General features: G+C 40.5%; 1 protein-coding gene across 1 annotated transcript; it reads right to left on the bottom strand.

Moving 5' to 3' along the window:
• Nucleotides 1-2,020: 2,020 nt before the first annotated feature.
• LOC131124948 (nuclear receptor ROR-beta) lies at nucleotides 2,021-16,645 on the bottom strand. Its single transcript, XM_058065960.2, has 10 exons — nucleotides 16,245-16,645; nucleotides 10,320-10,405; nucleotides 10,088-10,229; nucleotides 8,301-8,834; nucleotides 6,382-6,503; nucleotides 6,117-6,249; nucleotides 5,520-5,627; nucleotides 4,709-4,819; nucleotides 4,348-4,457; nucleotides 2,021-4,263 (listed from the first exon to the last, which is right to left on the bottom strand). Exons 1-10 carry the CDS (start codon nucleotides 16,249-16,251, stop codon nucleotides 4,102-4,104), a joined length of 1,515 nt encoding a protein of 504 aa, XP_057921943.2. The 5' UTR covers nucleotides 16,252-16,645; the 3' UTR covers nucleotides 2,021-4,101.
• Between the last annotated feature and the right edge of the window lie 409 nt (nucleotides 16,646-17,054).

The raw sequence follows: 17,054 nt of genomic DNA, 5'->3' as shown, positions 1-17,054 counted from the left end.
CCATTCACACTCACATTCAAATCAATCAATCCATCTATTTCCTATACCTGTTGGCCTCATTAGGGTTCACGTGAGCTGGATTCTATCTCAGCTTATTTCGGGCAAGAGGTAGGTACACAAGGAACATATAGACTCGCCATAAGAAACCTATATGGCTCGGCAGCCAGATGCACTCCTTCGATACTATCGACATGCCTTAACAGTATATTCATTATTATTCAGTACCGGCCATTTTTGACGATTTTGACTGATATCAAAGTACACAGAATGTCGTGTTCTAGGGCTTTATGAAAGAAAATAAATATTAGACCCTCATTTTTCATCAGAAAAAAGTTTGTTTCTATCTTTTTCCATTCTGTAGTAAGCAGCAGCAGTCGAACATAGGTAGGTTTCAGCAAAATTTCAGTTTTCATCATAAAAACAGCATTTTGTGAAAAGATACATTTCAAGCATAAATTAAAATTTTACACAAATTTTGCCATCTATATTTAGCCAGAAATATATAAATAACTATGCCACAACATAAACAACACAACATATGGTTGTTTTACATGAAAATAAAAATATATTTACAAATTTAAAACCATAAACTGTTTGCAGTTTTCAATTTAAACTTGTGCATGCTACACACCTCCATGCTTTTTAACTTCTTGCTTGCTGTGGAGTCTTTATTACAAGCGAAACATGCATGCCAAGCGCTGATAAAATGCACTTCTGCCACCTTGTGGCCGTTTTTACAACTTAAAGGGAACCTATTATGCTCATTTTCGGCCCTTTGTATTGAGTTGTGAACTCCTATAGAGCAGCTACACATGATAACTCTAGCTTTCTAGATCTTCCAGAATCCTATTCCAGCTGTATTTCCTTGGATTTCTAAAACGGTCAGTTATAATTTACAGCACCCACGGCCGAGCTCTTTGCACGCCTATGCCACTGTGATTAGTAACCTCTCAGCGTGTACGCGGGCATGCCCATATAAAGAAGTCACCAGCTGTACAGCAGGTGACTCTCTGAAAGGTCAGAAAAGTGGAAAAAGCTGACGGTCCCCTTTCAAACTGCACTAAACTTGTGTAAATACATATGTCTTTGGTGTTGGGTGTTCGGGTTGAAAAGTACGTTTTTGGTTGCGTATGAGTTAATCGTGATTAATCCCACGTTGTCCATGACTAACATACATTTAATCACAGACAGAAAGAAGTCGTAATCTGTAATAAGTAGATCTCTTTTACAATCAATCTCTTTGTGGTAAACAATTCAATATGCATCTACGTAGATACACGGGTTAAGACACGATTAAAAAATGACTTATTTTAAAAACAGAACAATTTGATACAATGTACAAACAATATGATTGGTTACATTTGTTGATGTCAACTAGGAGTAAGGGTTATATGGCTCGGGAACCAGATGTGGCTGTTAAACATTTCTTTACTGAAGAAAATGTGTTTTCATTTTGTTTTGCTGATATAAGTGAAACATTACAGAAATCACAGTGTTAAAAGTAATGTTCAAAATATAAAACTTATTATGCATCCATTTTTTGCGGATGGTCAGCACTAGTACTAGCTGTCATCCTGATATTTTTGGGGTCATTATTACTGGATAATGTGGTAGCCTGCCCGGGCCGCTGAGATGTCAAGAAGTAAACTACCCTCCTTTAATCACATAGTCAGCTAGCTAATTCTGCAGAACAAAACCCTTTGACTAAGAAGACGGCGAAAAGAAAAAAAGATACGGAGTACAGTGCAAAGTCATGCCGCACAGGAAGTCGCATTAATAGTATTTATTATTGGATAGCTTCAGTAATATGTTATTAAAAAGAACAAATTCAGAGACATGTTATATTGTAAAATTGTTGGTCTTGCTTAAAAACATGCCTCTCACAAAAATACATTTTAGTTGCATTTTGAGGATTTTAATAATCCCAATACAAACACACCTAAATGATCTAATAATCTGCCCTCAAAATGACATCGATGTACAGTATGGAGAGATACAAACTGAGGCACAGAGACACACGTCCAAAGAAAGAAACCATTTATTACATTCTTAAAACCACATATGATGTATCCCAATGGACAACAATATATATTGAGCTGTTTGACTCACTTATTCTTGAACTAATATACCTCTTGTACATTTTTTCATACAAGGAAAGAAAAGGGAGACAAACTAGTCTTTTTTTGTCTGTACTGTTTCGTAATTTTTCTTCAATTAAAAAAATAGATTACAGACTTTACAAGACAAAAGTGGAGACACTTAAAGAAATAAGTGGATAAAACACAAATAAGTGAAAATCACAGCAAAAAAAAAATGAAATTGATCTTTAAACAATTGATTTTTTTTCTTTACTTCCTATGTAAATTCTCATAAATTTGAATGTTACAATATTAGGACAAAAACGAGAAGGGCTCTGACAATTTGTGAGCAACATTCACAAAAATAGAACTTACGTCCACAGTGATTATGGTTGTGGGGTGCAAAGGTGTACACGGTGAGTACAAGGCTGGTAATAAAAGGACAAGAGATCACAGCTAGCTCCCTGAGTGGCTGGCGGCAGGCCCTCAGACTCTGCCCAAAACACTTCACAGCTCCCCGAGTAAGACATTATCATCTCAATGTTAAAACGACTTGCAAAATTTGGACTTTTATGCTGACGTAAAATGAGCTGAAACGGCCTTGAGGGACTTTGCTTGACAGAAAAACAAAAAGATAAATGAGAAAAGTCTGACTAGCATTGAGGCCCAACTCAGGGGGGCAGCTGGTCGCTCTGTCTGGCTTTAGACTCGTGTCCAGTGAGAGAGGGAAGTATAAGTGCTTCTCATTCAGAGTGTTGGGTTTGGGACTAAAGGGGGAGAGGAACAGCAATTGCACAAGTAATACAGTTGCTCCAACCAGCAAGGAGGGGTTATGATACAAATTGTGGACCATCAGGACCTTTAAAGAAGTGAGACTAACAAGAGTGATTCAATTGTACAACTGACTGCTGGTTAGAAAGATCTCGGGGACCTGTGTGTCCCCTCTTTTATGCAGTTCATGAAGTATGCATTGCTTTTTCTTTTCTATTTGTCCTCTTCTCTCTTGAGGCAGGGGCCGGAGTCATCAACATCAGAGCTCAGTTTAAATGCCAAACAAAGGCCATTTGTTTTCTCCATTGCGTGGACACGCTGCCTCCGCTTGCATTTGCAACAAGTGTCTCTTCACCCCCCAAACTGCTGTCAAGGGAAAGGGATGCAGGGTTGTTGTCATGGAAACCTGAGAGTACTATATAGAGAGGAAAAAAGTCCGGAGTCCAAATATCAGCTTCCTCTGAGTACATCTTTCTATCCACCTTTTTGCTCTGAACTAATCTCACTCGCTCTTAACACTCTCCATAGTCTCATAGAGTCATCTATTTACATTCTTATTTAAAATATTTGTATATAAATGTTTATATAAATTAAAGATAATTTCATCTTGCCCTGTCTCCAAGTGGCATTTGCAAGGAAAGGGGGACGTGTGGGACTGAGGTTTCTCAAGAGCCTACTCAAGGCAGCACCGAACACAGGCAAAATGTGTATGAAAGAAGTGGCTGGAGCAGGTGAAGCTGTGAGATTGACATGTCATCTTGGTCCCTTGGTCCCTGTCAGTACATGATTAGGGTGATGTCATGTTGTATGAATATACTGAATTCTTATTTTCTATGACTATGTATAAAACTGTCTCGGTGTGACAGGGTTATACATTCACTGTTGTTGGGTTCTTGCTTGTGCACTGGTGCTTGTCAATGAGGTACATTCATGACTGGTTGGGTGATCCACAGTGGATCGGATGTTGAACTTGAATATGTCTCATGCGTCTGCTTGTTGGTGCTGCTACAATTCGCAGAGGAGCATAAGAGCATGCATGGTCTGTAGTGTAAGGTGCTTTGCCTGCTCGGAAAGTGGAGGACTACTTTGGAATCACGGGAGACTGAGTATTTAAAGTCATGGATTGTCTTTTAACTGCTGGTTGTTGAGCTTTAGCATCTTTGTCCTACTCTGTCGCTCCTTTTCCTTCCCTACATTGCCTCCATCTCGCTGTCAGTCTTTCTGTCTGTCAGTTTGTCTGTCTATTGTCTGCCTAGCTGATGGTGGAGTCGGGCAGCGACATCTCGCTTCCAAACACTTCCCGGTACAGTGGTGGGAAACTGTACGCAGTCTCTGGGTGGACCAAACGGAAAAACTCCAGTTTATCAATGTGGAGGTTGCAGATTGATTTCATGATAGGTAGTTTGGACAGCATCTGCAAAGAAAGAAAAGATAAAGTTATTCCATGTTTGCATAAGTGTACAGTATATTCACAAAGCATCATGCTGTTGACGTTTACCTTGTCCAGTTTCTCTTCAGAACCATTCTTGTGAAGACTGTGCTGCAAGGCCAGGTAGACTTTCTCCTGGAGCTTCTGAACCTTTTGGCCTTCTGTCAACCAGGGCCGATCTTTAAAATTACAATAATTGCACATTATTTAATGCACCATGACATTATTTTTATTGAGCAATTGATACATTGTTACATTGGGTAGCAGGACACACTTTGAGCTATACTGTATTAATGTGTTATAGCCTCTCACAGATGTTTGCCTCAGAGATGAGGCCAATTTTTTGTAATCAACACTAAATACATTAAATCACCTTCAATAATCTAATATAAGCACTACAGTATAAAAATAAAAGAGGGGAAATAGTCACCAGGGGAGAGAAGAACAACACCGCTAAAGAGCGCCATCTCTTCATCAGACAGCTGGAGCCGGCAGAGTCCTTTACCCAGTTCAAACACTGCACTCACAAGGTCATCACAACCTGAATAAACCAAAAATACATACAAATAAATTGTCAAAAAAAAACATAATGATATATAATAATAATAATGATTGCAGACATAATACAATACCACTTCAAAGGCTTTTACTCTATTTTGGTATCTATAATCTACTTGTCTACGTGTGTGAAATAAAGACGCAGTGCAATAATATCAGACAACTTGAGGGAGAAGAACTGCTGCTTTGACGCAACAGTGACGTGCTGTACTGCAGCCTCTTAGATTGTTTATCATTGAAAATACAAATGTAGTACCACTTAATACTCGAGGGGGCAGTGTTGAGTCACAGTAGAATCTATTCAGTACTATTCAGGATGTTATGGAGCTGCCCAGATGAAATCCAAATGAAGAAAACACGCCAAGTTGGTGACTTTGTTTGAACCATTTAAAAATATAAAACGTGATTTGTTAGTTTATCAAATGCAGGTTTTTATCTTAAAAATTCAGTGCTTAGTCACCATAGCTAAGATGTGGATGTTTTGTTCAGATACATTGGATTTGATTTTGGTTTTAGCATCTTTAATGTAGTAAATGTTCAAAGTGGCTACACGCATCCTTCGTTTTGTCTGCATATTGGTGGAAAAAGTTTGGACATTCCTGTTCTTGTGTGTAGTGAGGGTTACCAGAGTTTAATATGAATGTGTTGGAGCTTTTGTGACAACATTCCCATGTGATGCTCACCAAGTGCTTTGAACAACTGGGCTGAAGCAAATTTTCCACTGAAGAAAATAGTGCTGTTGTTGACATTAAAAGCCCGGCACATACGGATCAGCAGAACCTCCAGGCATCCTGAAAGGGCAGCCACAGGGGCAAAGATATGGAGAAATGCACAAAGAGGAGGTGGATGGAAGGAGGACAGAGGGGGCCCAAGATACTCCAACATGAACAACAGACACAGATGTAAATTTGGATTTAGATTCATGTCATGTCAGCATATATATGACAATTTGAACCATTTAAACATATATATCCACAGATATGTTTTTTAAAGAGTTCAAATATTTACATAAAGTAAATACAGTACATTGTCAAATATATGTTATTTTCCCCACACATAAATATATATATATATGAAGAAAATTTAACAATTTTTTTTTCCAGAATAATGTTTTCTCCCCAATGTCCAAATAAATGGGGCACAAGAGAAGAGAAGGTTGGAGAAAAAAAAAGACAACAAGGAACTCAAGTTAGCAAGTTTTTCTTTCTTGTTTACTTTGGTACAACAACTGTTATGTGATCTGGATTCATAAAAGTACACAGTCTGGAATGTACACTGACCTGCTTTCAGCAATATAATCTGGTCATTCTGACAAAGGTCCATAAAGCCAGCAATTCGTTTGGCAAACTCCACCACATACTGGATGGCGTTGGTGATGTGGTGTGCACACTGCTGCCACATCCATTCAGCTGACTGATAAACAGAATAAATGTAATGTATCAGAACATCAGTGGATCAGCATTCACCCACTTTTAAGTTTGTTTATACAGAGATGTTATTCACACCAATAATCTGTAAACATATATAAGGGGAGATTATATGTACCTTGTTCTGAAAAGCACGTGATTCCTCGGGCGTGTATTGCACCCAGGTGAATCTCTTCATGTCCTCAGCACTGTATTGACATGTCTCCAAATGAGACTTCACAATATTCTGAGTGATTCGGTCTGCAAAAAAACACACACACATATTTCACCAATCAATGGCTTTGAACGGAAGCAGGTTTAGAGTTGGAGAACATGCGTGGGTGACTGTGTGTAACAGTGGTTTTATTTACCATGTCAATTTTTATGGTGGGGTGACCATGCGTTGTACTCTGTACCAATCGACATTTACCACTGATACAGCAGTGCAGACTACTCATGGTCATAGCTGAATGCACCTTTTTAAAATGTTAAAGTCCCCTCCTCCCCTCATGATTTGCAGTTACTACTAATAATAAATTTATGGGATTATAACAATTAATGGGATTTTGAAGTGGGGAGGATACACTTACATTTTTCACCGTTGGATCTTAATGAGGTTCTAAGTAGAGCTTCAAAATGGGAGGAGACTTGAGTTTAAGACAGCCTTTAAAAGCCAAAATGTGGATTGTGTAGTTTTTTGTCAGGTATTCACACTGTCATGATGTCTTGATGGCAAAGACAAAAAACTTTCTCTCTTTGAGAGCTGTTGGATTGTTGAGCTGCTGAAGTTGGATGCGGCAAGTTAGTCATGTGAACCTTCTTAAAAGATCCTGAGGGTTATAGAACAAAAAAGTCAAGTGGTTGACCCCAAAAAAAGATCCTTCACAACTCTGGACGATCCCCAGAGGATCAAAATCCAATTGAGAACATTTGGAGATGGATGGCAAAAGAAGTTTCCAAAAATGGACGTCGTTTCTAGAAGCCATGTTCACCACCTGGAGTATTCCCAAAGGCCTCCTGGAAACACTGCCATCAAGCATGCCCAAATTGATTTTTGAGGTAATTAACAAGAATGGCGCAGCTGCTCTGTCCTTTTTTTTTTTACATTTTATTTTTATTTAAGGAGGGTTTCTGGGTTTTGGTCGTTTACGTTTGAACAGCTGAAGAACAGCCTATTTCAGTTTAATGGTTGTTTCCAACAAATTGGTTAGTAAAAATGTTTTTTGTCTCATTCACGTTTCTTCTTTTTGCATTTCGAAGCTCCACTTAATACCCCCTTAAGATCCAACTCTGCAAAATGTCAATTTGTGCAATTTTTCAACTGGTCTTAAAGTTTTGATCAGAAGTTGTATGTGTTTCTTCAGTTTGCAAACTACTTCCTCGTTCGTGGATGAGGTTAAACAAATAGGTGATTTTGTTATGACTCTAATGGGTAGACTTTTATTCAGTTTTTTATCCTTAATATAGTAGTGGCCTTAGGCTTTTGCAGGATATTGTAAATTAAATAAAATAGTAATTTGACCTGCTAATTGTCCCATTGAAACAATATTTCCCACAATAGACTCACCAGACAATTAATTATTTATTATTAAATCTTGCACCATTGTAGTGAGAGGTGTTTGTAATATTTATGCTACAACTACATACATACTTGCTCAAGGAGTCAACAACATTTATCCAATAGCACACCTAGTTTGGACTATGGACACTCCCATACACCCACAATAACGTCCTTTCTCATGTTTGTTTGCTTAGAGTTCACTGGATTGACGTCAAAGTCACACAATTATTTAATCCACAACGAATTTCAGTGTTGTAAGTCCTGCACGTAGTGGCATGAATTGCATTCAAGTAAGTAATTAAGGTCAGCATAGAAAACTTCCTGTGAAACTAGCTTTGCGGTGTCAAATTCTGCACGTACATCATTATGCTGAGTCAAGGTCAAGCAAGGAAAAGTACAGCATGTCTTTGTGTCAAGAGGGACTTCTGGGTATTTCAGCCTAGAGCATTTGAAGTACTGTAGTTCAAAGTGTGTTTTACGATATTGTCAATACTCACCAAGGTCTGTTATTGAGCAGTCATCAGGCAACTGGTCCAGCAGTGCGTGTGTGTCCCCAAGCAGTGGATGTGTGTCAGAGTGTGTGTGCAGAAGCTGGATGCCACCGCTGTCTGTCCCATCCAACATTGTCTGCTGTGGGGAATTCTGATTGGACAGGGATGAGGAAGAGGAAGAAGCGGATGATGAATTGGAGGTGTTTCCTGTGCTGGTCCCTCCATTCCCGCCCAGGAGCTCCAGGCTGCAGTACTCGCTGGCTTCCTCAGGGGTCAGCGGCAGGTCAAATAGATCGGGCAGTGCTGCAATGTCATCAAGGTCGCTGAGGGTGGAGGTCGAGCCCCCGCTGCTGTAGGAACGGCTCAAACCTTCCTCGCCGTCCTCTCCGCCACCGCCACACGCACCGTCCTCCCTGGGTAAGGACAGAGTGGTGGAGCCCCCACCTCCAGAGCCCACACATTCCTGGGACTTCTGGTGTTTCTGCACCTCAGCATAGAGGCTATCACGCTGCTTTTTGGACATACGGCCAAACTTTACCGCTGTTGAGAGAAAACACTCAGAATAAGTATGTGTATTACATATACAGACATTGAAACTTGGCCGCAGCCTAACATACATCATATTAAAAAAACAGCTGGTCCTTTGTTTGCAGTTTTCCATGTTACGTCATTTCATTACATATGTGCTCCCATAAAAAATTTAAAAAGTAATTTTGGTCTGTATATACGAGAGCAACTATACACTATGTGCTCAGTTCTTGCGTTGACTCATCCATCTATCCATCCAGACAAAGGCCACTGATGTTTGAACTGAGAGTGAGACAGGGCCTGTTGGCTCACAGTGTCTTATATACTTCATTCATTCATTTTCTACCGCTTTTCCTCACAAGGGTCGCGGGGGTGCTGGAGCCTATCCCAGCTGTCCTTGGGCGAGAGGCGGGGTACACCCTGGACAGGTGGCCAGCCAATCACAGGGCACATATAGACAAACAACCATTCACACTCACATTCATACCTATGGACAATTTGGAGTCGCCAATTAACCTAGCATGTTTTTTGGAATGTGGGAGGAAACCGGAGTACCCGGCGAAAACCCACGCATGCACGGGGGAGAACATGCAAACTCTAGCTGTCTCCTAGCTGTGAGGTCTGCGCGCTAACCACTCGACCGCCGTGCCGCCCGTGTCTTATCTAGTTCATTCCAAATGTGTTTGAATGGATCGAGGTTATTTAGCTCAAAGATGTGTATTTTGTCACTATAGTGGTCTTATTGATGGTGAGCCATACTTCCACCAAGCAATATAGTTCAGTTCCGCTCTCCATGGTGTGATCAATTGTGTGACATCATAAAAACATGACAGTGTATGTAACCTACCATTAATTTGAGACGATAGTGTACTTTTTCAAGTCTTTTGACGGGGAAAACACAAAAACTTAACTGCACTGCTTAACAGAACTGCTTAACAGAAATATATCCTTATCCTTGTTGTTCTGTATGTTCCAGGCACCGTATCCCGGTTACATAATGACATGTCTATACACTGTGTGTGTTTCCGCTAGGCATCTTCCAACAGCTGATGTGGAACATTAACGGCAACGGCTTCAAATTCTCATAGCATCAGCTTCAATTTGGGGGAATGCAGGACTTGGCTGCACAGAAGAAGCCACACCTCCTCAACTTCCCTTATGTAAGCCAAAGCCGGACACCATACAGCTGTGTTAAATTTTGAGTACGCCACACAGGGTAATTATAAGGTTATATAGGAAGTGTGTATGTTCTCCATCCTATTTACCATCTCGGCTCATGCCCAATGCCAGACACTTCTGTAGGCGACAATGCTGGCAGCGGTTACGGTTAGTCCGGTCGATCAAACAGTTCCTCTGGCGGGAGCAGGAGTACATGGCGTTGTTCTGCTGGCTGCGGCGGAAGAAACCCTAAAGCAATGCATTAACACATGCCCAATTATCATATGCATGTTTGACTTATGACAAGTTGCTCAAACTGTGATTGGGTTTCTTCTTTACCTTGCAGCCTTCACAGGTGATGACCCCATAGTGGATCCCAGAGGACTTGTCCCCACAGATTTTACAGGGGATGACCTCGATCTGAGCTGAAGGACCAAAAGCAAATTGAGCAGGTCAGAATGTAGAAAATAAATGCTGGACTTGACAATGAAAAGTAAACAAAAGTAAAGCGGTTCACATGTAAAGTCATCCGTCGCAACGTCCATCCATCCGTTTTCTATGCCGGTTATCCTACTGGGGTCGTGGGGCTATGCTGGAGCTTATTCCAGCTGACTTCGGGCAAGAAGCGGAGGACACCTTGGACTGGTCGCCAGTCCCTTCGCCATATTGCGGTTCGAATTTGTCAGTGTCACTCAGCATCACCGTTTTTTCAAAAAAAAAAAAAATTAATAAACCACACTGTTGTTGAATATAGACTTCAGTAAAAAAAAAAAATGCTTCTGTAAGTAAAAGTTTTCAATCATAAACATGGCTACATTAACTAAAATAGATTCTAAATGCAGTATTCACTTGGTGAAACTTGATCGCTGGAACAACAGACACAATATTAACAATATAATAATAATATATGCTACTGTTGCTGCCATAACCTATGCCAAGGTAAAAGTCAACTGATGTCACTTCCTACTCCACACATTCGGAACACATTTACTGCAACACATATAAGTGCAAGTTTTATTTAGGTCTTAAATGGCATATTTCCTCTGTTTATACTTACTATATTGTTTGATACGAGTGTAAAGGTGATTATAAGGGTGTCATTTCTTGTCTAGATGGCTCCAATAATATTAAAATCTGTATTTAGAAATTTGGATACAGTTATTTTTTTATGGTCTAACTACAAAAATGTTCAATTTATAAATAAGTAATCCTACTTCGTTTTCTGACTTCTCATTGTCAGATCCAGAACCAATTCACAGTCATAAATGTGGGATTACTTTTCTGTGCACAGTTCCTGTTTCAGAGTGTGAGTGTGTGCTATGTTGCATTTTTTAAAAAATGATTTAAATTAGATGACCAATGAGGCCTCGCTTCAACTTATATGAATGTGTTTTATGATTTAACTTTCAGTTACAGTTAGGCGTTCAGTTCCAACAGCAAACTGTGCTTTAGGCTCTCTGATAAGCAGCATTTCTGTTACTTTATGACACTCCTAATACACTGTGAACTTTGGCTGTCTTTTTGTTCAGGTCATCTGTGCTTTGCTGTCTTGTTCTTTCCAGGTACAAATCTTGAACAAAATAGGATTCTTTGTATCTTCTGTTGACCTAGAAACGGCTTGCCGTGGCCTTATCTTGTCACAGTTAGGTGGCTGTAATTCTCTTTACTCAGAACGCTATTAGAGAGTCATCTTTCACCTCCAACAGACTCGAAATGCAGCTTGCCAGGCTTTAACAAGCCTTAAAACTCAGCATATTTGGTCTTTGTGAGGCTGAAATAGACAAATAATTTAAGGCGAAAATGGGCAGAAGATTTTGCCTGACACAAGTCCACTTTGGCAGCAGTCTGAATCACTCAGGTTATAGGCCTATTTTTAAAAGAAACAAAAACAAGTACCCCATAAAGCAAGGGAATGTTTTTGTACAAATTTTATTTTTTCTTTCAGTTTTTGTTTTAATGGGCTACTACTTATTTATAAAATAGTAAGCATCCCTTAATAATTCTTATAATGAATAGCAGCTGATACTGGGAACAGGCATACATTTACAAGTTATCAACATTTAAACTTGCAGTGAAAGAACATTTAAAGTCCCACAAACTGCTCCACAATGTGCACATATGCGTACAGGACGGGATAAGACAACTTGCCTTGAAAAGTGTTTGTCTGCACCCTGCATGCGGCCTCCGTGAGGGAACAGAGTGCACAAACAGATAGGCAATCACATGACTGTTGCACAGTGACATGAACAAAGAGGCCTTCTTTCTTGGAAAAGGAAAAACACCAATACTGTAAGATACGGAATGTTTTAAAAAAATTTACATGGTTCTACCATGCATTTTGTGTAATGTACAATAATGGATATATCTGAGGAGAAATTATTATGCTACTACAAGCGTGAAAAAGCACCACAGATCTGTTGTCTGCTAGGTTCTTAAGCTGTTGACTAAAATACTTCAACTGATCGGGGCAGCTGCAGGCATGTAATGGAAAAAAATACCCTCCACCCCCTCCTTCTCTTTCTGTGAGGCTCTCCTCTCCCCCGCCCTCGTCTCACGATTATATAACTCTCGTCTGTGAGCATTCCTCACAACACTCATTCAGCCGGCTCACTCTAGCAACACCGACAACCCGCCCTCCATGGATTCTCACCCTCCCACTGGCTGGGTGGCGACGGCAGCCGGCTTGGCATTGGCTGAGTCACCCATCGCTCGGGCGCTGTAGCCTGTCAGCCCATGTGGACATTCTGTCCCACTGACACACTTTCCCACTGCAAGGGGAGGGAGGAGGAAGGCGGGCACAATCACGGTGCTCCACAGACTAGTTTTAAGGTGGAGTTTTATGAAGAGCTTACCATATTCAAAACATTTTCCAAAAGGCCCCGAGCTTGCGTTGGAAAAATGGTGTTGCATAACAGTAAAATAGATGTAATAGCAGCAATACTAGAAAAACTGGTCTTAGCGGTCCTTTTCTTTCCAATAAAGACAGAGACTATTTTCCAAGTAATGAACACCAGATCATGTTTTTTCATGAAGATATGACCAATCTACTGTACATGGCCGTAGTACAGACACAGTAGGAAATTCGGTCTCCCACCCCTCTCCCCAGTCTTTGACATTGAGTTTCAGTGCGGCCACATCTATTCTTATCCAGTGCTAAGAGCCAGAAATATCGTACGGATGCCAAGCCACCCATCATCTGTGTTGCAATCCAACATGCATGTCTCCAATCTCTTGTCCAAAAGCGGTAAGGGATATGACACAAGTCATATGGAGAATGGTTAACAATGAAAGAAAAACCCTACGGTAAAGTAAAAACGAAGAAAAGAAATGTTGACATTATTTTCTCAAGATGAGATAAGATAAGATATGCCTTTATTAGTCCTACACGGGGAAATTCCAGGCTTACAGCAGCAACGGTGGAGTACAAAAGCACACAAGAGCATCGAAATTGCAAAGTCAATGTAATACCAATCAAGAAGTTATATACACGATTGACAGCTGTGTAAATGGTATTGAAGCCACAGGTATATTGCAGTTATTGCACTGCTGCATCTCCTTCACACACTTTGGCTGTATCATCCTGTCACTAATGGAGCTCCTTAATGCAGTGAGTGTGTGGAGTGAGAGTGATTGTCCATCATGGAGGACAGCTTGGCTGTCATCCTCCATTTACCCACCTTCTGTGGAAGATAACATTTACTTTTAACCCAGAATACCACAGTTGACCTTCACTAACTTGATGCATGAAAGCTCATGCAGCGCTCGACATTTCTCATTCGCCAACACATTGACTTGCTCACAAAATCTATGAGGGAAATTTAACAAACAAGGTGACACACATATATAATGTTTTTCCCATAGATGGTGGTTTCGGGAAAAATATTTTTAAATTATTCAAACAATGCATTTATTTAAAGTTTTCTTTTAAAAAGGGTTTTAAAAATATGGGTCTGAATAGCGACTTTATTCTTTCCTGCATTCTCTTTTTGGTATCCAATGTGGAAGTGCCAATAATTGTACAACAGCCTGCGGGCCAGCTTGTCGATCAGTGAGTGTGTCAGTGTGTCAGTGAGTAAAAAATGTATTTTGCCCAGCCACTTGTTTCCCCTCGCACAGTCACGTGCATACCAACAAGCATAACACATGTCAATACTTGCGCAACTAGTTTCAATAGCAGACCAAGTTGATTCATTGGCACGCCATAAGGATTGTCGATTGCCCTACAGCAACACTTGGACCGAGTTCTTTACGGAAGCTGCATTCTTTTCATTGCCTCAAATTAAAATGAAGAATCATTTTGACATCACCGCTTTGTCCTGATTTATGCTAATTCTCTGTATCATTTAGGCACTCAATTAGAGGGTTAATTTGACTTTGCTATGATGTGTTTTTTTGTTTTAGCAATGCTACATGCACCATCTCGGCTGATGGTGCAGCACAAGCACAGTTGTCTCACAAGTGTCATCCTAGCTTCCTCTACTGAAATTAAGTAATTTTTTATTTCTTCAAATATTACTCATCACACTTGAATTGTACTCTATTGGCGCCTATGTACAACCCAGGATGTACAAAACAATGAAAAAAACGGATTGATTTGATTGATGGTTAATAGGCTAAATAGACTGTTTATAGTCTTTATACCATATGTATTTACTATTTGTATCTTATTTTACTGTACCATTCCTTTATTTTCTTGAACCCTGCATGCCCCCGTGTTTTCTATTCATCTATCTATCCATCCATCTATCCATCCATCCATCCAGTCAGCATGCAAAAACAATGCAAACACTGAACAATTTAGTGATATAGCAGATATGTATTTGTTCAAAGTAAAGACTCGACAATGTTTTCTCATTGGTAACAGGTTGAATGACTAGCCTACATATATCCAGCGTTGTGTGCTAAGAAAGGGCTCCGGTTTGTTTACATTTGGATATCCTGCCTGAAAGGGGAACCTCCCACCACCAGGGGCCCTCTCTCTGCTTCTTCCACACTCGCCATCCCTTCCCCCCTCCCACCACTCATTCCCATTGCTCCTCACAAAGATCCGGACTGCCAAAAACAACTTAGCTCCTATCGTGTTCCTTTTTGCACAGGACGTGAATGCTACACACACTTTTACAATCAATCAATCAACAAGCCATCAGTAAAAAATAAATGTTATTGTTAATTTTTTGCATTTGCTGAATGCAATTTTGAATGTGTTGTGTAACAAAATGCTGTGATACAAAGTAATCCTAAGGAATCATATTGCTAATATCCTGTTATGCTAAGTGTTGGCTATGCTGGTCAAGTTCAAGTTCATTGACGAGCAGTATGAAGACATGTTGAAGGGCGGGTGTCAGTGCGCGCCTGCACATGGCGCAGCACTGCCGGCAGGCGCTTCCCTTAACCGCGCCCCCTCCCTCCGCTGCTCATGCTGTATAATGTTGGGTGACATAACTAGGTCAGTGGAACAGCCAGATCCCTCTCCCTCCGTATAGTCACACAGCCGGCCATGCTGTCACGGCCATGCCATCACAACAACACCGCAAGCACCACGAACTGAGAATGTTATTAGACATGATATACATTTAAAGAAACTACTTTATTTAAAAAAAAGATTTAATTCATACATATTCGATTTTTTATAGTGATAACCAGAAAAATGTGACGTGGTACAAATTTGCTATTTGTGTGAAATTATTTTTTCCCCTATGGAGTTGAATAGCTTCTTAGCAGTATACAGAATCACTTAACATTTCGATGACATAATTCTAGATTTTAGTTAACAACAACCTCCTGCCGTGCCCCTCCCTCTTTGTATTGCATAACTCCAACATGGATGTCTAACCAAAATGTACATATGGTCTCTATGACACATATTCCACTTGCAGAAAGACTCACCATAAATAACATTTGTTTTAATGTAGACGCAAAAAGTCACATGTTTTGAAGTACTGTTGACGTTAAATGCCATTACATGTTCTTTGATTTTTAATACATTCTTACACAATTCATCTATTTTGAGACAAATAAATAATTTGTTGGGGAAATAAATAATTTACTGGGCACACAGCAACTCTGTAGTTGACCCTCCCTGCTATTTAATTTAAAGTGAGTGCCATAATCCCGTCATGGAGGATTAATGGGCATTTGGGAGCAAAACAGGCGCACTCCAAATGACTTTGCGCACACATCTGGCAGCTCCAGCACTGTTTAAACACGCCACCTTTCTCCGACCAAGTTGCTCCAAACATGCATGACTTAACGTAATCCACTTACCTCTCATTTTGACGTCTTCTTCTTGTTAATAAATCGACGTGGGAGCTCGGCTACATTTGGTTGTCCTGCGGGTGACAGGCTCGATGGAAGGAAAAGCACCGTGAAGGCAACACCAAGTGGCTCAGTAAATATTAACTTCGCCGCTATCGCAGACGGGATCTCGTAAAACGCGACAAGGAGACTAAAAGACAAACAAGTGTCCTCTATCGCTCGGTCAACTCCGATCGAAATAACAGAGTGAAGAAAGTCATCCTAAGCGCCTGTGAATGGCGTGTGTTTGGCTAGAATAGAATAGTCCCCACGGTGGCTTCCTCTCAGTCTACCCTGCTAACCTACTTTCTCCAAGCGTGGACTCTCACATGATCTCACCGCCACAAGCTCCCTCTCTCAGTCAGCAGCGGCGGGGGCGCGCGCTCGCGGGGACGAGCTTAAGGTGGCTGAGGAAGTTAGAAGAAGGAGGGCTGCGTGCGGGGGCGCGCGCACAACATCCCGCCACATCCACGTTTTCGGAGACAAGTGTCGCTGTGCGGTCGTTTGAGAATCAGGAGGCGTTTTTTTGTATTTCTTATTGTCATTTATCATTATGTCATGTGACTTTAAGAGGAGGTACACCTGCACATTCTAATGAGATCCAGTGCAGGAGCTGACTCAAAAATATTGCTTTACATATACAACAATATTGACTTTTAATTGACGCTGTAAGATAAGGATTAGATTTGCAATGTGATTTTATTGTGAAAAAAAATAAAAAAAAAAAGGTCCCACTACCATTTCCTTGAGGAGCCCAGAGAGCTGATTACGGGACGGATA

Source organism: Doryrhamphus excisus, linkage group LG6, assembly GCF_037039965.1.
Source record: "Doryrhamphus excisus strain RoL-2023G ecotype Guam linkage group LG6, RoL_Dexc_Guam_v1.1, whole genome shotgun sequence".
NCBI classification, from domain to species: Eukaryota; Metazoa; Chordata; class Actinopteri; order Syngnathiformes; family Syngnathidae; genus Doryrhamphus; species Doryrhamphus excisus.
The sequence above is the reverse complement of the archived record's forward strand: the minus strand, read 5'-3'. Positions and strand labels throughout refer to the sequence as shown.